Source organism: Piliocolobus tephrosceles, chromosome 7 (assembly GCF_002776525.5).
Source record: "Piliocolobus tephrosceles isolate RC106 chromosome 7, ASM277652v3, whole genome shotgun sequence".
Taxonomy (NCBI): Eukaryota; Metazoa; Chordata; class Mammalia; order Primates; family Cercopithecidae; genus Piliocolobus; species Piliocolobus tephrosceles.
Genome location: NC_045440.1, coordinates 54,716,985 through 54,738,615, shown reverse-complemented (window position 1 = coordinate 54,738,615; position 21,631 = coordinate 54,716,985). Strand labels below are relative to the sequence as shown.

Here is a 21,631-nt window from a genome sequence, read left to right as displayed (position 1 = left end):
CGGCTCACTGCAAGCTCCGCCTTTCGGGTTTAGGCCATTCTCCTGCCTCAGCCTCCCGAGTAGCTGGGACTACAGGCGTCTGCCACCTCGCCCGGCTAGTTTTTTTATTTTTTAGTAGAGACGGGGTTTCACCGGGTTAGCCAGGATGGTCTCGATCTCCTGACCTTGTGATCCGCCCGTCTCGGCCTCCCAAAGTGCTGGGATTACAGGCTTGAGCCACCGCGCCCGGCCTCGTCCTAACCTTTAAGACCCATCTTAGATCCTATGCCGTCATTACCCCAGGAATGCCCCTAGTTCAATTCTTTCTAACCATTTCTGCCCAAATGTTGATAGTCAATCGTGAACCGCCTGAGGTTGTTCTTTAGTTGTTTAACACACGGTGGCCTGATTTGAGCATAAGCCCCTTGAGAGGTAGTCAGATGTAGCCTGTTGTTATTTCTGGGGTGTCCCTCTGTGTCAAGCATATAGTAGTTGCTTAAGAAACACTTACTGAATTAACCGTAAGCTATCACCACTATTCAGAGGTGCCACTTCCCAATCAGGAGCACATTACACTTCCCAGTCAGGGGCACATTAATTAAAAAGTCTGAAACCTTACCACGAGCAGCTACAACAGCAGCACCAGCAGAAGCAGCATGCGTTGGACCCGCGACTCCCCGCTCCGGGCTGGCCTGGGGCGGCGCCTGGTGCGTCCTGGGCGACCGGCATCTGCCGCTTCCGCATCTCCATCCGCTCTGATCCCATCGGCTGCAAGAGGGAGAGGAACAAAGCGGGAGGGGGTCCCAGCGTTATGAAGGCGTCAGAGAGTCAGCTGTCTGGATCATTGAACAGATACAGTGCGACTATATTCAGGTCATTTTTGCTACTTCTCGTAAAATTTAGTGCTTAGAATCTTAGGATCGATTAATGTGTCCAACATGTAATGCTTATCCTCTGCCAAGCACTGAGATACATTCCAGGGATAAACTAGCAGATGGAAGGCCCCGCCTTAGGCGCTCACAGTTCAGTAAAGGAGACAGAAACGCACACGCACTGAAGACTCCGCAGGCAGTGCTACGCAGGGCCGTTCCCAGCTCCAGGCATCCCTGTGGCCTGAACCAAAGAGGGGCAGGGATGGTGGCAGCTTCCTAACGCTGCCCGTGAGGCCAACACGCAAATATGGGAGGAGGTCAACATGGGAAGGGAGGCCCGGCTAATACAGCAGACTGAGGAGAGGTCAGAAGAGAAGGGGAGTCCTGGAGGCCAGAGTCACATCTTTCCTAGCTGCGTCACCTTGCAGAAGTGATCGAAATTGGGATGTGGAAGCATTCAGAACCCCGCCTGGTATAGAGCAATTGCTCAATTATTCCCAGGAAGCCAGGCAGGACAGCCAGACTGTGGCCTGCCCAGACCTGTCTTGCCATACCAGGGACGGTCACCCTCACCTACTTCAGTGGAGGCCAAGCCATACGACACAAAAGATCTGTGCCCTTCAGCCTCTGCCCTGTTGTTGGGGACTCCGAGAATGTGAAAGAAGAGAGATACAGAAGCAGCAAGAGAAGCAAGAAATTGCTAAGCCCATTATACGTTGGATACTATCACTTGATGGAGCTAATTGCAAGCTAATATCAAGGACACACACATTAAAGAACCATAAATAGGACTTTGGAATTAATTTCTGGATCTATTATTCTACTTCAACATTAGATTTGTCTGTTCCTATTGATTATTACCTAATCCTCTATACTACTGGACTTTGTTCTAATTATTTTATTTATTTTTATTTTTTAAATTATACTTTAAGTTCTGGGATACATGTGCAGAATGTGCAGGTTTGTTACATAGGTATACACGTGCCATGGTGGTTTGCTACACCCATCAACCCGTCATCTACATTAGGTATTTCTCCTAATGCTCTCTCTCCCCTAGCCCCCCACCCCCTGACAGGCCCCGGTGTGTGATGTTCCCCTCCCTGTGTCCATGTGTTCTCATTGTTCAACTCCCACTTATGAGTGAGAATATGCGGTGTTTGGTTTTCTGTTCTTGTGTTAGCTTGCTGAGAATGATGATTTCTAGCTTCATCCATGTTCCTGCAAAGGACATGAACTCATCCTTCTTTATGACTGCATAGTTTTCCATGGTGTATCTGTGCCACATTTTCTTTATCCAGTCTATCATTGATGGGCATTTGGGTTGGTTCTAAGTCTTTGCTATTGTGAACAGTGCTGCAATAAACATACATGTGCATGTGTCTTTATAGTAGAATGATTTCTAATCCTTTGGGTATATATTCAGTAATTGGATTGCTGGATCATATGGTATTTCTGGTTCTAGATCCTTGAGGAATCGCCACACTGTCTTCCATAATGGTTGAACTAATTCACACTCCCGCCAACAGTGTAAAAGTGTTCCTATTTCTCCACATCCTCTCCAGCACCTGTTGCTTCCTGACTTTTTAATGATTGCAATTCTAACTGGCATAAGATGGTATCTCATTGTGGTTTTGATTTGCATTTCTCTAATGACCAGTGATGAAGAACTTTTTTTCATATATTTGTTGGCTGCATAAATGTCTTATTTTGAGAAGTGTCTATTCATATCCTTTGCCCACTTTTTGATGGGGTTGTTTTTTTCTTGTAAATTTAAGTTCCTTGTAGATTCTGGATAATTAGCCTTTTATCAGATGGATAGATTGCAAAAATTTTCTCCCATTCTGTAGGTTGCCTGTTCACTCTGATGATAGTTTCTTTTGCTGTGCAGACGTTATTTTAATTAGATCCCATGTGTCAATTTTTGCTTTTGTTGCCATTGCTTTTGGTGTTTTAGTCATGAAGTCTTTGCCCATGCCTATGTCTTTAATGGTATTGCCTAGGTTTTCTTCTAGGGTTTTTATGGTTTTAGGTCTTATGTTTAAGTCTTTAATCCATCTTGAGTTAATTTTTGTATAAGGTGTAAGGAAGGGGTCTGATTTCAGTTTTCTGCATATGGTAGCCAGTTTTCCCAACACCATTTATTAAATAGGGAATCCTTTCCCCATTCCTTGTTTTTGTCAGGTTTGTCAAAGATCAGATGGTTGTCGACGTGTGGCGTTATTTCTGAGGCCTCTGTTCTTTTCCATTGGTCTATATATCTGTTTTGGTACCAGTACCACGTTGTTTTGGTTATTGTAGCATTGTAGTGTAGTTTAAAGTCAGGTAGCATGATGCCTCCAGCTTTGTTCTTTTTGCTTAGGATTGTCTTGGCTATACAAACTCTTTTTTGGTTCCATATGAAATTTAAAGTAGTTTTTCCAATTTTGTGAAGAAAGTCAATGGTAGCTTGATGGAGACAGCATTGAATCTATAAATTACTTTGGGCAGTATGGCCATTTTCAGGATATTGATTCTTCCTGTCCGTGAGCATGGAATGTTTTTCCATTTGTTTGTGTCCTCTCTTATTTTCTTGAGCAGTGGTTTGTAGTTCTCCTTGAAGAGGTCCTTCACATCCCTTGTAAGTTATATTCCTAGTATTTTATTCTCTTTGTAGCAATTGTGAATGGGAGTTAAGTCATGATTTGGCTCTCTGTCTATTATTGGTGTATAGGAATGCTTGTGATTTTTGCACATTTTGTATCCTGAGACTTTGCTGAAATTGCTTATCAGCTTAAGGAGATTTTGAGCTGAGATGGTGAGGTTTTCTAAACATACAATCATGTCATCTGCAAACAGAGACAATTTGACTCTCTCTCTTCCTATTTGAATACCATTTGTTTCTTTCTCTTGCTTGATTGCCCTGGCCAGAACGTCCAATGCTATGTTGAACAGGACTGATGAGAGAAGGCATCCTTGTCTTGTGCCAGTTTTCAAAGGGAATGCCTCCAGCTTTTGCCCATTCAACATGATATTGACTGTGGGTTCGTCATAAATAGCCCTTATTATTTTGAGATACATTCCATCAATACCTAGTTTATTGAGAGTTTTTAGCATGAAGAGGTGTTGAATTTTATCGAAGGCCTTTTCTGCATCTATTGAGATAATCATGTGGTTTTTGTCATTGGTTCTGTTTATGTGATGGATTGTGTTTATTGATTTGCATATATTGAACTAGCCTTGAATCCTAGGGATGAAGCTGACTTGATGGTGGTGGATAAGCTTTTTGATGTGCTGCTGGATTTGGTTTGCCAGTATTTTATTGAGGATGTTCGCATTAATGTTCATCAGGAATATTGGCCTGAAATATTCTTTTTTTGTTGTGTCTCTGCCAGGTTTTGGTATCAGGATGTTACTGCAATCAAGTTCCTCTTTTTCTATTGTTTCTATTGTTTGGAATGGTACCAGCTCCTCTTTGTACCTCTGGTAGAATTCAGCTGTGAATCCATATGGTCCTGGGCTTTTTTTTGGTTGGTAAGCTACTAATTACTGTCTCAATTTCAGAACTTGTTATTGGCCTATTCAGGGATTCGACTTCTTCCTGGTTTAGTCTTGGGAGGGTGTACGTGTCCAGGAATTTACCCATTTCTTCTAGATTTTCTAGTTTATTTGTGTAGAGGTGTTTATAATATGCTCTGAGGGTAGTTTGTATTTCTGTGGGATCAGTGGTGATGTCGGCTTTATAATTTTTTTATTGTGTCTATTTGATTCCTCTCTCTTTTCTTCTTTATTCATGGCTAGTCGTCTATTTTGTTGATCTTTTCAGAAACCAGCTCCTTGATTCATTGATTTCTTTGAAGGATTTTTTGGTGTCTGTAACTCCTTCAGTTCTGCTCTGATCTTAGTTATCTGTTGTCTTCTGCTAGCTTTTGAATTTGTTTGCTCTCGCTTCTCTAGTTCTTTTAATTGTGATGTTAGGGTGTCCATTCTAGATCTTTCCTGCTTTCTCCTTTGGGCATTTAGTGCTATAAATTTCTCTCTAAACAGTGCTTTAACTGTGTCCCAGAGATTCTGGTATGTTGTGTCTTTGTTCTCATTGGTTTCAAAGAACTTATTTATTTCTGCCTTAATTTCATTATTTACCCAGTAGTCATTCAGGAGCAAGTGGTTCAGTTTCTATGCAGTTGTGCAGTTTTGAGTGAGTTTCTTATTCCTGAGTTCTAATTTGATTGCACTGTGGTCTGAGAGACTGTTTATTATGATTTCCATTCTCTTGCATTTGCTGAGGAGTGTTTTACTTTCAATTATGTGGTCAATTTTAGAGTAAGTCCCATGTGGTGCTGAGAAGAATGTATATTGTGTTGATTTGGGATGGAGAGTTCTGTAGATGTGTATTAGGTCCGCTTGGACCAGAGCTGAGTTAAAGTCCTGAATATCCTTGTTAATTTTCTGTCTCATGGATCTGTCTAATATTCACAGTGGGGTGTTAAAATCTCCCACTATTATTGTGTGGGAGTCTAAGTCTCTTTGTAGGTCTCTAAGAACTTGATTTATGAATCTGGGTGCTTCTGTATTGGGTGCATATATGTTTAGGATAGTTACCTCTTCTTGTTGCATTGATCCCTTTACCATTATGTAATGTTCTTTTTTTTTTTTTTTGTTTTTTGTTTTTTTTTTTTTTTTTTTTTTTTGAGATGGAGTCTGGCTCTGTCGTCCAGGCTGGAGTGCGGTGGCCTGATGTCAGCTCATTGCAAGCTCCGCCTCCCAGGTTTACGCCATTCTCCTGCCTCCGCCTCCCAAGTAGCTGGGACTACAGGTGCCCGCCTCGTCGCCTGGCTAGTTTTTTGTATTCTTTAGTAGAGACGGGGTTTCACCGTATTAGCCAGGGTGGTCTCGATCTCCTGACCTTGTGATCCGCCCGTCTCGGCCTCCCAAAGTGCTAGGATTACAGGCTTGAGCCACCGCGCCCGGCCATTGTTGGTTTAAAGTCTGTTTTATAAGAGACTAGGATTGCAACCCTTGCTTCTTTTTGCTTTCCATTTGCTTGGTAAATATTCCTCCATGCCTTTATTTTGAGCCTACGTGTGTCTCTGCACTTGAGGTGGGTCTCCTGAATACAGCACACCGATTGGTCTTGACCTTTATCCAATTTGCCAGTCTGTGTCTTTTAATTGGGGCATTTAGCTTGTTTACATTTAGGTTTAATATTGTTTTGTGTGAATTTGATCCTGTCATTATGATGCTAGTTGGTTATTTTGTCCATTAGTTGATGCAATTTCTTCATAGTGTTGATGGTCTTTACAATTTGGTATGTTTTTGCAGTGGCTGGTGCTGGTTTTTCCTTTCCATGTTCAGTGCTTCCTTCAGGAGCTCTTGTAGGGCAGGGTAGTGACAAAATCTCTCAGCATTTGCTTGCCTGTAAAGGATTTTATTTCTCCTTCACTTACGAAGCATAGTTTGGCTGGATATAAAATTCTGGGTTGAAAATTCTTTTCTTTAAGAATGTTGGCCAGAAACGGTGGCTCACGCCTGTAATCCCAGCACTTTGGGAGGCTGAGGCAGGCGGATCACGAGGTCAGGAGATCAAGACCATCCTGGCTAACACGGTGAATCCCCGTCTATACTGAAAAATACAAAAAATTAGCTGGGCATGGTGGCGGGTGCTTGTAGTCCCAGCTACTCGGGAGGCTGAGGCAGGAGAATGGCATGAACCTGAAGGCAGAGTTTGCAGTGAGCCGAGATCATGCCACTGCACTCCAGCCTGGGCAACAGACTACAACTCCGTCTCAAAAAAAAAAAAAAAATGTTGAATATCGGACCCCACTCTCTTCTGGCTTGTAAGGTTTCTGCAGAGAGATCTGCTGTTAGTCTGATGGGCTTCCCTTTGTGGGTAACCTGACCTTTCTCGCTGGCTGTCCTTAACATTTTTTCCTTCATTTCAACCTTGGTGAATCTGATGATTATGTGTCTTGGCTTGCTCTTCTTGAGGAGTATCTTTGTGGTGTTCTCTGTACTTCCTGAATTTGAATGTTGGCCTATCTTGCTGGGTTGGGGAAGTTCTCCTGGATAATATCCTGCAAAGTGTTTTCCAACTCGGTTCCATTCTCCCCATCACTTTCAGGTACACCAATCAAATATAGATTTGGTCTTTTCACACAGTCCCATCTTTCTTGGAGGCTTTGTTCATTCCTTTTCATTCTTTTTTCTCTAATCTTGTCTTCACACTTTATTTCATTAAGTTGATCTCCAGTCTCTGATATCCTTTCTTTTGCTTGATCAATTCAGCTATTGATACTTGTGTATGCTTCACAAAGTTCTTGTGCTGTTTTTTAGCTCCATCAGGTCATTTATGTTCTTCTCTACAATGGTTATTCTAGTTAGCAATTCCTTTAACCTTTTTTCAAGGTTCTTAGCTTCCTTTCATTGGGTTAGAACATGCTCCTTTAGCTCCAAGGAGTTTGTTATTACCCACCTTCTAAAGCCTACTTCTGTCAATTCGTTAAACTCATTCTCTGTCCTGTTTTCTTCCCTTGCTGGCGAGGAGTTGCGATCCTTTGGAATAGAAGAGGCATTCTGGTTGTTGGAATTTTCAGCCTTTTTGCGCTGGTTTTTCCTCATCTTCATGGATTTATCTATCTTTGATCTTTGATACTGGTGATCTTTGGATGGGGGTTCTGTGTGGACGTCCTTTTTGTTGATGTTGATGCTATTCCTTTCTGTTTGTTAGTCTTCTTTCTAACAGTCAGGCCCCTCTGCTGCAGGTCTGCTGGAGTTTGCTGGAAGTCCACACCAGATGCTGTTTGCCAGGGTATCACCAGCAAAGGCTGCAGAAGAGCCAAGATCGCTGCCTATTCCTTCCTCTGGAAGGTTCGTCCCAGACGGGCACCCGCCAGATGCCAGTTGGAGCTCTCCTGTATGAGGTGTCCATCGACCCTTGCTGGGAGGTGTCTCCCAGTCAGGAAGCACGGGGGTCAGGGACCCATTTGAGGAGGCAGTCTGTCCCTTAGCAGAGCTCAAGCACTGTGTGGGAGATCTGCTGCTCTCTTCAGAGCCGCCAGGCAGTCAGTCTGCTGAAGCTGCTCCCACAGTTGCCCCTTCCCCGAGGTGCTTTGTCCCAGGGAGATGGGAGTTTTATCTATAAGCCCCTGACTGAGTCTGCTGCCTTTCTTTCAGAGATTCCCTGCCCAGAGGGGGAATCTAGAGAGGCAATCTGGCTACAGTGGCTTTGCTGAGCTGCAGTGTGCTCCGCCTAGTTCAGACTTCCTGGCAGCTTTGTTTACTCTATGAGGGGAAAACCACCTACTCAAGCCTCAGTAATGGTGGATGCCCCTCCCCCTGCCAAGCTCAAGCGTCCCACGTTGACTTCGGACTTCTGTGCTGGCAGCAAGAATTTTGAGCCATTGGATCTTAGCTTGCTGGGCCCCGTGGGGGTGGGATGCACTGAGCTAGACCTCTTGGCTCCCCGGCTTCAGTCCCCTTTTCAGGGGTGTGAATAGTTCTGTGTCACTGGTGTTCCAGGCACCACTGGGGTATGAAAAACAACTCCTGCAGTTAGTTCGGTGTCTGCCCAAAGGCCGCCCAGTTTTGTGCCGGAAACCCAGGGCCCTGGTGGTGTAGGCACTAGAGGAAATCTTCTGGTCTGTGGTTTGCAAAGACTGTGGGAAAAGTGTACTATCTGGGTTGGAGTGCTCTGTCCCTCAAGGCACAGTTTCTTACGGCTTCCCTGGGTACCCAACTGTGTTTTCTAAATAGATATTCTGGCATATAGGAAGGCTACGAATACTATATTGAATTCTCTTATAATTTGATAGAGTTCCCCGACCCCTTGCACTTCCCAGGTGAGGCAACGCCCCACGCTGCTTCTGCTTGCCCTCCGTGGGCTGCACCCAGTGTCTAACCAGTCCCAATGAGATGAGCCAGATACCTCAGTTGGAAATGTAGAGATCACCCACCTTCTGTGTTGATCTCACTGGGAGCTACAGACCGGAGCTGTTCCTATTCAGCCAGTTTGCCAGCCACAGGTATTTCTTTTGTTTTTGAGATGGAGTTTCACTTTTGTTGCCCACGCTGGCGTGCAATGGCACGATCTTGGCTCACTGCAAACTCTGCCTCTCAGGTTCAAACGATTTTCCTGCCTCAGCCTCCCGAGTAGCAGAGATTACAGGTGCCCACCACCATGCCCAGCTAATTTTTGTATTTTTAGTAGAGATGGGGTTTCACCATGGTGGCCAGGCTGGTCTCGAACTCCTGACCTCGTGATCTGCCCTCTTTGGCCTCTCAAAGTGCTAGGATTACCGGCATGAGCCACCGCGCCTGGTCTTAATTAGTCTCACATGTAAGTTTCAGGACTACAAGAAAGATCCATCAAAGGGCTTTACTGTTCTTTCTTCTTTCATCCACTGTGAAAGCGATGCTCCCAGCATACTCAGAGACCACCCACAGTGCTCCACTGGGGTTACTGAACTGGTGTGGCTCACTTAGCCTAAAGGTGGAGGCAGAGACACGTGGTCAGCCACAGTCATGCTTTATGGGTACCACAGGGAGACAGCTTTGAAGGCAGAAACTCTGGGCTCAAGTGACTCCAGGGATAACCTCTTCACCTCACCTGTGGAGGAGACAGTCTAACCATGGTTTCACTTCATTCACTCAATTCAGGGCACTGAGGCCGCAGGACAAGCCAGCACAATCTCCAAACCAAGATGTTCTGAACAAAAGATGCTCCAGGTAACTATTATTTTCTATGAGATATGGATGCAACTTGCCTCATTAAAAAAACATATTCCTTGGGAGGCCAAGGCAGGCAGATCACTTGAGGTCAGGAGTTCGAGACCAGCCTGGCCAACATGGTGGAACCCTGTCTCTACCAAAAATACAAAAAAAAAAATTAGCTGGGTGTGGTGGCACACACCTGTAATCTCAGCTATTTTGGAGGCTGAGGCAGGAGAATCACTTGAACCCAGGAGGCAGAGGTTGCAGTGAGCCGAGATCATGCCACTGCACTCCAGCCTCGGTGACAGTGAGACTCTGTCTCAAAACAAACAAATAAACAAACAAACAAACAAACAACCATATCCTAATTAATTTCCAGAAGTAGGAAGGACGGTGACATGGTGGTGTCCCAAGGTCTCAGGAGAGTCCTGTTCCAACATCTTGGCCACACTGGGTCTTCCCAATCAGTCCCTGAAGTATCTGTTTACTTAAATTCCCTCTTACGTGTGCGGCAAGGGTCTCTTCAAACAGGTCTTGCACATTTTTGATAGGTTTACTCCTGAATATTTTGTAGGCCAATTTTTGCTGCTGTCATAAATGATATCTTCCCCTGATACCCAATTGTGTTTTCTAAATGGATATTTTGGCATATAGGAAGGCTAAGAATACTATATTGAATTCTCTTATAGTTCCAGTAATTTTTCTGTTGATTATTTAATTAGATGATCATACTGTCTCTACATAATCACACTAGTCTCTTTGCTTCCTGTACCTTTTTAAGGTATCTCTTCTTACCCTGGTCTTATTTCATTGGCCAGGAAGTTGACTAAATACTGAAAAGTAGCAATAGTACTAGGCACCTTTGTCTTCTTCAAGACGTTCTTTAATGAGCAGACTGTTAGTGTTTTGCTGACAAGTATGCTATGTATTGGAGGTTTCTGGAAGATAACATTTCAAGTTAAGCAGGCTTTCTTTCACTATTTATATGGTATAAAATAAGTTGTGCTAACTTATTAATATTAAAAACTTTTTTAAAATTTTAACTCTCTAGCCCTATGTCATAAGCTAACATATTTTATTTGTTTATACACACCTACCTGTTTGTAAAATATCTGGAAGAATTTTAACGACTGAGTGAGCTAACTCTTAGAGAACATCCTAAGGTTTCTGAGGACCAAATATAGCCATTAGAAGTCAAAGGAAAATTCTATCAAAGTCTGTTATTATGCATTTTTTTTTTTTTTTGATACGTAGTTTTGCTCTTGTCACCCAGGCTGGAGTGCAATGGTGCGATCTTGGCACACTGCAACCTCCACCTTTTGGGTTCAAGCAATTCTCCTGCCTCAGCCTCCCGAGTAGCTGTAATTACAGGCGCCCGCCACCACGCCCAGCTAATTTTTGTATTTTTAGTAGAGATGGGAGTCAGGCTGATTGTGAGCTCCTGACTTTAGGTGATCTGCCCACCTCAGTCTCCCAAAGTGCTGGGATTACAGGCATGAGCCCCTGCGCCCGGCTGTTCTTATACATTTAAAAAAAAATTTTGAGACTGGAGAGCTCTGGACTTGTATACATTTTTAAAAACAGCTTTATTGAGGTCTAACAGACATCCAATAAACTGCACATGTTTAAGGTATATAATTTGATAAGTTTTGACATGTATACCTGGGAAGCCGTCATCACAATCAAGAGGGTGAACACATCCTCACCCTCAAAAGTTTTCTCAAAACCCTGCCTCTTGAGAATTTCTCTTGTTCCTTCCCTCTTACGCCTCTGCCTTTGGTACTCATAGATCTGCTTTCTCTCTATATCCATTAATTTGCATTTTCTTGATTTTTATATAAAGGGAACCATACAACATCTTTTTTTCGGTCTGGTTTCCTTCCTGTAGCACAATTGTTTTGAGATTGTTGCATATATCAATAGATCATTCCTTTTTATTCCTGAGCAGGATTCCACTGTATGGATGTACCACTATTTGTTTCTCCATTCACCTATTGATGGACTTAGACTTTTTTGATGGTTGCTGAAAAGATTAGATATATAAGACATTGTCTTCTTTCGAACATGAAAATCTTTTTTTTTTTTTTTTTTGAGATGGAGTTTTGCTCTTGTTGCCCAGGCTGGAGTGCAATGGTGTGATCTCAGCTTACCGCAACCTCTGCCTCCCGGGTTCAAGCAATTCTCCTGCCTTGGCCTCCCAAGTAGCTGGGATTACAGGCATGTGCCACCACGCCCGGCTAATTTTGTATTTTTAGTAGAGACAGGGTTTCTCCATGTTGGTCAGGCTGGTCTCGAACTTCTGACCTCAGGTGATCTTCCTGCCTCAGCCTCCCAAAGTGTTGGGATTACAGGCGTGAGTCACCGTGCCCAGACGAACATGAAAGTCTTTCATCAGATTAAATTAGAAGAGACTATTATTAAGACTGTATTCATGTTTACTGTACTATAATTTTGACATTTTAAATCATTTAAAGATTCGATAAGTGTACAGAAATACATGCTATTCCTGGAAAAGTTTACTAACAATCTCTCACCTCTCTGTACAAAAAAATTCTAAATTGATGGGAATGGCTTTCACTACCTTCCTAAATGTTGGAGTGTTTGGTGGTGGGAGTGATCATTTATACCGTACCCTGCTGTCTGTGGAGAAATGCAAGAGCCTGAGGTGAACTAAAAGTGTTAGTAAAACACAAATATTAAAAAGAAGCAAATGCTGATTTGATAATTGTTGAAGTTGACTGACACAGGGTTTGTTATACCATCCTCTCTACATATGTGTGGTTGAAAATTTCCTTAATAAAGTTTTTAATATGTTGAATTCTTTTAGATTTAAAAAATCTATTTAGATGAGCATATCAATTTCCTCCTTTGAATAATGAAGTGAATTAATGCATTTCTCGATGTTGAGTCACCCTTACCTTACTAAGCAAACTCTTCTCAGGTTTAAAAGATAAACTACAGGTTTAAAAGATAACTACAGGCGCGTGCCACCACATCCAGCTAGTTTTTATATTTTTGTGTAGAGATGGGGTTTCTCCATGTGGAATATGGGAGCATATAGACATCTCTGTGGTCTGGAATGAGCTGGAACTGCTGGTTCTGAAATCTGCCATATTCACAATACCACTTGGGCAGAAATTCTGAATTGTCATCATAACATCTGGCTCTTAGCAGGATGCCCAGATGTTCAGTGAAGGAAATCTTAATGTTTCTAGATGGAGATAAGTAAAAACTAAGGAGGGCAGAAAAAAGATCAATGACAAAAAAGAATGAAACAATTACTTTAAAATGAACTTGCAGCTGGGCATGGTGGCTCATGCCTATTATCCCAGTGCTTTGGGAGGCAGAGGTAGGAGGATTGTTTGAGGCCAGGAGTTCAAGACCAGCCTAAGCAACATAGTGAGCCCCATCTCTACAAAAAAACTTAAAAACTAGGCCAGGCACAGTGGCTCACGCCTGTAATCCCAGCACTTTGGGAGGCCGAGGTGGGTAGATCACTTGAGGTCAGGAGTTCGAGACCAGCCTGGTCAACATGGTGAAACCCTGTCTCTACTAAAAATACAAAAATTAGCCAGGCGTGGTGGTGCGCCTATAATTCCAGCTATCTAGGAGGCTGAGGCAGGATAAACTCTTGAACCCGGTAGGCAGAGGTTGCTGTGAACCAACATGCACCACTGCACTTCAGCCTGGGCGACAGAGCAAGACTCTGTCTCAAAAAAATAAAACAAATAAAAAAATTAGCTGGTCTGATGGCACACATCTGTAGTCCTAGCTACTCAGGAGGCAGAGGTTGGAGGAATGCTTGAGCCCAGGAGGTCAAGGCTGCAGTGAACTATAATCATTCCACTGCACTCTAGCCTGGGCAACAAAGCAAGACACTCTCAAAAAAAAAAAAAAAGGACTTGCAAACTAAAATTCCAAAACAGATGAAGAAAGACAGTCATTAAAATCACCCACTGGAATATGAATTGAATGTTATAGAAGAAAATGAAAAATAAAGTTGAGATGCTCAAATAATAATGAAGAAATCATTTACATTTAAAACGTCAAAAAATAGGAAACTAAAACAGAAATAAAATAAGAACAGGTAGTCAGGAAAAAGAATCAAGTAGAAAGTTTCAAGGATATTAGAAATTAGTACTGAAGGATTAATTCAGAATCTTGTTCAGAAAGACTAAGAGATAAAAACACGAGGCGCATCATCTGCATGCAGGGTGGTTCCAGAATGGCGACGTGAGGGATGTAGACCCTCTCTCCAGCAAAATATAATCATGTAACTAGTGAGTTACTTAAAAACAATCATTTGAAGTCTCGGGAATTTTTTTTTCAAAGACAGAGTCTTGCTCTGTTGCCCAGGCTGGAGTGCAGTGGCGTGATTTTGGCTCACTGCAACCTCTGCCTCCCGGGCTCAAGTGATCCTCCTACCTCAGCTCCCCAAGTAGCTGGGACCGCAGGCACACATTACCATGCCAGGCTAATTTTTATATTTTTTGTAAAGACGGGGTCTCAGTATGTTGCCCAGGCTGGTCTCAAACTCCTGAGTTCAAGCAATCTGCCTTCCTTGGCCTCCCAAAGTGCTAGGATAACAAATGTGAGCCACCGGGCCAGGCCTAGTATTTTTTTGAAGAAGAAACTCTATACATGTATTTCTGTTCTTATTTCTTTTCTTAGCTTCTTTAAAAGACATAGGATTGGCCGGGCGCGGTGGCTCACGCCTGTAATCCCAGCACTTTGGGAGGATTATATAAAGCAGTAACTATAACAATGTATTATTGGATTTGTAATATATATACACTTTAATATGTATAGCAGTAGTAACCACAAAACAGTAGGGAGAGAAAGGAGCTATATATAAGAGCAAAGTTTCTATATCTTACTAGAATTAAGGTAGTATACATCTAAAGTTGATTCTGATACATTAAGAAAGGTATTATAAGTATTATAGAGGTCATTAAGAAATTACCTCAGGGCCAGGCACATTTTCTCATGCCTGAAATCCCAGCACTTTGGGAGGTCAGGGAAGGAGGATCACTTGAGACCAGCAGTTCAGACCAGCCTGGACAACATAGTGAAACCCTATCTCTACAAAAAATTTAAAAAATTATCTGGCATGAGGGTGCACACATGTAGTCCTAGCTACTTGGGAGGCTGAGGCAGGAGGACTGTTGAGCCCAGGAGTTTGAGGCTGCAGTGAGCTATGATTGTACCACTGCACTCCAGCCTGTGTGACAAAGTGACACTCTGTCTCAAAGAAAGAATAAAAATTAAAATAAAAAATATATACATATAGTGAAAAAATTACTAAAGAAGTAAAATGGTACACTAGAAAATATCAACATAAAACAAAGGAAGTTAGTAAGGGAGGAAAAGAGGAACAGAGTAGTCATGAAATATACAGAAAGTAAAAGGAAAAACACAAAGGTAAATCTAAACGGATCAATGACAATGACAAGGTGAAAAGTGAGCGGATTAAACAATCCAGTCAAAAGACAGAGATTGCCAGAATACAATGAATACAAACATAATCCAACTATATACAGTCTACAAGAGACACACTTTACATTCAAAAATGCAAATAGATAGAAAGTAAAAGGATGGAAAAATATGTATCTGGCAACAGCAACCATAAGAGAGCTGGAGTGGCTCTAATAATAGCAAATAAAATACTATTAAACACAAAATGTTACCAGAGACTAATAGGGACACTTTATAATGATAAAAGAGCTAATGTCTCAGGAAGATATAACAATTATAAATATATATACACCCAATAACAAAACCACAAAAATACATACAGCAAAAACTGACAGAATTGAAGGGAAAAACCAACAATTCAATGATAACAGTAATAAAGTTCAGTACCTTGCTTTCAATAATGGACAGAACAACTAGATAGAAGATCAACAAGGATATGAATAGAGGACATCAGGACACTATAAACTAACTACAACTAACAGACATCTATAGAGCACTCTGCCTGCATCAGTGAAATACATATTCTTCTCAAATGCACATGAAAATTCTCCAGAATAGACCATATAATAGGCCATAAAACAGCCTCAATAGATCTAAAATCATTATTATAATACAAAGTATGTTTTCCAAACACAATGGAATAGAAAATAGAAATAGAAAAATACAATAGAGAAAATTCAAGAAACCAAAAGTTAGTTATTTGAAAAGATCAACAAAATTGATAAACCTTAGCTAGTTGACCAAGAAAAATGAAGACTTAAATTAGCAAAATCAGGAATGAAAGATGGGAAATTACTACTGATCTTACAGAAATAAAAAGAATGATAATGTAATACTACGAACAATTGTATGGCAACTAATTAGAAAACTTAGATGAAATGGAAAAAATCTTGGAAAGTCATAAATTAACAAAATTAACTAAAGAAGGAACTTTAACAAGTAAAGAGACTGAGTTAGTGATTTTTAAAAATCCCACAAAGGAAAGCCCAGATCTGTTCAGGCTGGTGTATTAAGAAAAGAAAAGAAAAGAAAAGACAAGACAAGAAAAGAAAAGAAAAGAAAAGAGGAAAAGAAAAGAAAAGCTCAGATCAAGTTGGCTTCACTGGTGAATTCTACCAAACATTTAGCAAAGAAGGACTACCAGTTCTTCAAAAACTGTTCCAAAAAATGGAAGGGGAGTGAATACTTTCCAACTTATTCTCTGAGACCAGTATTACTCTGATACCAAAACCAAATAAAGACACTGTAATCATCTTTTATGAATACAGTTGCAAAAATCTTAAAATACTAGCAAACTGAATCTAGCAACATGTAAAAAAGGATTATATGGTATGACTAAGTAGAATTTAATGTAAGAATGCAAGGTTAGTTTAACATAAAAAATAAATGTAATGGCCATATCAATAAAGTAAGAGACAAAAATCACAATAGACTGAGAAAAATTATTTGGTCAGGCACAGTGGCTCACACCTGTTACACCAGCACTTTGGGAGGCTGAGGTGGGTGGATCACCTGAGGTCAGGAGTTCAAGACCAGCCTGGCCAACATGGTGAAACCCTATCTCTACTAAAAAATACAAAAATTAGCCAGGCGTGATGGCACGTGCCTGTAATCCCAGCTACTCAGGAGGCTGAGGCAGGAGAATCGCTTGAGCCCAGAAGCAGGAGGTTGCAGTGAGCTGAGATTGTACCACTGCCCTCCAGTCTGGGCAACAGAGTGAGACAGCCCCATCTCAAAAAAAAAAAAAATTGACAAAATCTAATGCATTTCACAATAAGTAATATTCAACAAAATAGGCATAAAAGGAAGCTTCCTAAACCTGACCAAAGGCACCTATAACATACCTATATCTAAGATCATATTAAACACTGAAAGACTGATGGCTTTCTCTCTAAGATCAGAAATAAGAAAAAAAATCTACTTTTACCACTTCTATTTGTAATATATTGGAAGCTCCAGCCTGGGCAATAAGGCAAGAAAAATAAATAAAAGGCATTCAAATTGAAAAGGAAGTAAAACTATCTCTATATCTCTATTTGCAAATGACATGATCTTGCTTATTAAAAAATCTTAAGTATTCCACTAAAAACAAACAAAAAAATTATTAGAATAAATGAGTTCAGCAAAGTTGCAGGATACAATATTAACAAACAAAAATCAATTGTATTTCTGTACACTAGCAGTGAACATTCTGGAAGTGACATTAAGGAAATAATTCCCATAATAGTATCAAGAGATAAAATAATTAGAAATAGATTTAATAAAATAATTATAAGATTTATACACTGCAAACCACAAAACAATTGCTGAAAGTAAAGAATATCTAAATAGGGCTGGGCATGATGGCTCACATCTAAAATCCCAGCACTTTGGGAGGCTGAGGTGGATAGATCACTTGAGCCCAGGAGTGTAAGATCAGCCCAGTCAACAGGGTGAAACACCTTCTCTACTGAAAATACAAAAAATTAGCCAGGCATGGTGGTGTGTGCCTGTAGTCCCAGCTACTCAGGAAGCTGAAGTGGGAGGATCACATAGCCCAGAAGCTGAGGCTGCAGTGAGCCAAGATCACACCACTGTGCTCTAGCCTGGGCAATGGGAGTAAGACCCTGATTCAAAAAAAAAAAATCTAAATAAGTGGAAAAACATCCCATATTTATAAAAGACTTAATGCTGTTAGGATGGCAACATTTCTCAAGTTAATGTACAAATTCAATGCAATCCCTATCAAAATCCCAGGTGCCTGTTTTGTTTTGTTTTGTTTTTAGAGATAGGGTCTTGCTATATTGCCCAGGCTGGACAACATAACACCTGGGCTCAGGTGATCCTCCTGCCTCAGTCTCCTGAGTAGCTCGGGAGAGCTACTTGGACAAAAAGGCCAAGCCAATTCGAAATGGGAAAGAACAGTCTTTTCTTTTTTTTTTTTTTTTTTATTATACTTTAAGTTCTAGGGTACATGTGCATAGCGTGCAGGTTACATATGTATACATGTGCCATGTTGGTGTGCTGCACCCATCAACTCGTCAGCACCCATCAATTCATCATTTATATCAGGTATAACTCCCCAATGCAATCCCTCCCCCCTCCCCCCTCCCCATGATAGGCCCCAGTGTGTGATGTTCCCCTTCCCGAGTCCAAGTGATCTCATTGTTCAGTTCCCACCTATGAGTGAGAACATGCGGTGTTTGGTTTTCTCTTCTTGTGATAGTTTGCTAGATGTACCATATGACCCAGCCATCCCACTACTGGGTATATACCCAAAGGATTATAAATTATGCTACTACAAAGACACATGCACACGTATGTTTATTGCGGCACTATTCACAATAGCAAAGACTTGGAATCAACCCAAATGTCCATCAGTGACAGACTGGATTAAGAAAATGTGGCACATATACACCATGGAATACTATGCAGCCATAAAAAAGGATGAGTTTGCGTCCTTTGTAGGGACATGGATGCAGCTGGAAACCACCAAGAACAGTCTTTTCAACAAATGGTGCTGACAGTAGTGAATATCCACATGCAAAAGAATAAAGTAAGACCCTTACCTTATACCATACACACAGACTAACTCAAGCAGATCCAAATCTAAGAGCTAAAACTATAAAATGCTTAGAAGAAAACACAACAGTAAATCTTCATGACCTGCAGTTAAGCAATGATTTCTCACACGACACCAAAAGCATAAGTAAAACAGAGAAGATTGATAAGCGGTACTTAATAAAAATTAAAAAATTTTATGGCTAAGTGCAGTGGCTCATGCCTGTAATTCCAGCACTTTGGGAGGCATAGGCGAGTAGATAACTTGAGGCCAGGAATTCAAGACCAGTAAACATGGTAAAACCTCGTCTCTGCTAAAAATACAAAAATTAGCCAGACTTGATGGCATGCACCTGTAATCCCAGCTACTTGGGAGGCTGAGGCACTAGAATTGTTTGAACCCAGGAGGCAAAGGTTGCAGTGAGCCAAGAGCGCACCACTGCATTGCAGCCTGGGCAACAGGGCAAGACCGTCTCAAAAAAAAAAGTTATGCTTCAAATGACACCAGACCAGCACGACCAACATGGTGAAACCCTGGCTCTACTAAAAAAAAATACAAAAATAAGCCAGGTGTGGTGGCGCGTGCCTGAAATCCCAGCTACTCAGGAGGCTGAGGCAGGAGAATCTCTTGAACCTGGGAGGCGGAGGTTGCAGTGAGCCGAGATTGCGTCATTGCACTTCAGCCTGGGTGACAGAGCGAGATTCTGTCTCAAAAAAAAAAAAAAAAAAAAAAAAAAAAAAAAAGTGAAAAGACAACCCACAGATACAGACTGGGAAAAAATATTTGGAAGTCACATATCAGGTAAGAGACTTGTATCCAGGATATATAAAGAACTCTTACAACTTAAGAAAAAGGAGAGAAAGCCCAATTTAAAAATGGAGAAAGGATTTGACTAGATATTTCAAATGGCCAATATACACATGAAAAGATGATTAACATCATCAGTCATTAGGGAAATAAAGTCTCTACCACAATGAAATACTATTTTATTCCTACTAGGATAGGTAGAATAAAAGTAGACAATTAGTGTTAGGATGTGAAGAAATTAGAATCCTCATATGCTACATGTGAGAATGTAAAATGGGTTAGCCACTTTGGAAAACAGTTTGACAGGTCCTCAAAATGTTAAACATGAAGTTTCCAAATGACCCAGCAATTCTACTACCAGAAAACTGAAAACACATGTCCACACAAAAACTTGTAAACAAATGCTGTTTGTTTATTGTTGTAAACATTATACATAATGGTCAAAAAGTGGAAAAACACAAATATCTATCAACTGATGAATGAACAAAGCATGATATGTCCGTACAAGGCAATATTTATTCAGCTATAAAAAGGAATGAAGTACTGGATCCTGCTACAACATGGATGAGCCTTGAAAATATTTTAAGTGAAAGCCGGGCATGGTGGCTCATGCCTGTAATCCCAGCACTTTGGGAAGCCGAGGCAGGCAAATCATTTGAGGTCAGGAGTTCGAGACCAGCCTGACCAACACAGTGAAACCCCATCTCTACTAAAAATACAAAAAAATTAGCTGGGTGTGATGGCGGTCACCTGTAGTCCCAGCTACTCAGGAGGCCAAGGCAAGAGAATTGCTTGAACTCGGGAGGTGGAGGTTGCAGCGAGCTGAGATTGTGCCATTGTACTTCAGCCTGGACAACAAGAGCAAAACTCCGTCTCTCAAAAAAAAAAAAAAAAAAAAAAAAGGAAAAAATATGTTAAGTGAATGAAGGCAGACACAAAAGGCTACATAATGTATGATTCCATTTATGAGAAATTTTCAGACTAGACAAATCCATAGAGACTGGAAGTAAATTAGTGGTTGCCAGGGGATGTGGTAAGGAGAATGAGGAGTGACTGCTAGTTGGTATGGGATTTCTTTTCAGAATTATGAAAATATTCAGGAGGTTGGGCACGGTGGCTCATGCCTGTAATTCCAGCACTTTGGGAGGCCGAGGTGGGTGGATCACAAGGTCAGGAGTTCGAGACCAGCCCAACCAACATGGTGAAACCCTGTCTTTACTAAAAATACAAAAATTAACTGGGTGTGGTGGCGCACACCTGTAATCTCAACTACTCAGGAGGCTGAGGCAGGAGAACTGCTTGAACCCAGGAGGCAGAGGTTGCAGTGAGCCAAAATTACGCCACTGCACTCCAGCCTGGGCGATAGAGCGAGACTTCATCTCAAAAAGAAAATATTCAGGAATTAGATAGCGGTGATTGTTGCTAATGACTACTAATGGGTACAAGGTTTCTTTTGATGAAGATGTCCTAAAATTAGATTATGATGATGGCTGCACAACTCTGTAAGTATACTAAAAACTACTGATTGTGACTGACTGAGACAGAGTCAGCCTCTGTCACCCAGACTGGAGTGCAGTGGTGTGATCATAGCTCACTGCAGTCTCCAACTCCTGGGCTCAAGTGATCCTCCTGCCTTGACTCCCAAAATGCTGGGATAACGGGTATGAACCACTGTGCCTGGCCTGTGCTCTTTAAACGAGTAAACTTTATGATATGTAAATTTTATCTTAATGCTGTTTAAAGGTAAAAGAGTAAGGGAGTGTAGAGTTACCAGTTTCAATGTACATTTAACAGGAGTTTCAATATAAGGAAAATGGAGATAATGATGGGGAAATAACAGTTAAAAAGAAAGTAGGAGGCTGGGCATGGTGACTCATGCCTGTAATTCCTGCATTTTGGGAGGCAGAGGCAGGCGGATCACCTGAGGTCAGGAGTTCCAGACCAGCCTGGCCAACACGGTGAAACCCTGTCTCTACTAAAAATACAAAAAATTAGTTGGGTGTGGTGGTGTGTGCCTGTAATCCTAGCTATTCAGGAAGCTGAGGCAGGAGAATCACTTGAACCCAGGAGGCAGAGGTTGCAATGAGCTGAGATCGCACCACTGCACTCCAGCTTGGGCAACAAGAGTGAAATTCCATCTCAAAAAACAAAAACAAACACAACCAAACAAAAAGAAAGTAGGTGTTCTGAGAATTTCCGGAATTGAAAAAAACACAAATCCTCACTGCTATAGACTGAATGTTTATGTCTACCACAAAATTCATTAACTGAA

The 21,631-nt window shown here is 41.4% G+C and overlaps 1 protein-coding gene across 5 annotated transcripts in view; it reads right to left on the bottom strand.

Moving 5' to 3' along the window:
* Positions 1–21,631, bottom strand: part of RGS20 (regulator of G protein signaling 20) — a 106,666-nt gene that overhangs the window by 17,173 nt on the left and 67,862 nt on the right. For 3 of the 5 annotated variants that reach the window (XM_023184205.2, XM_023184206.2, XM_023184207.1), the window contains one exon: positions 599–747. The exons of the other annotated variants lie outside the window; for them this stretch is intronic. In XM_023184205.2, the coding sequence (XP_023039973.1) occupies positions 599–747 (149 nt within the window). The remainder of the gene's footprint in view (positions 1–598; positions 748–21,631) is intronic. 5 annotated transcript variants of the gene reach the window in all.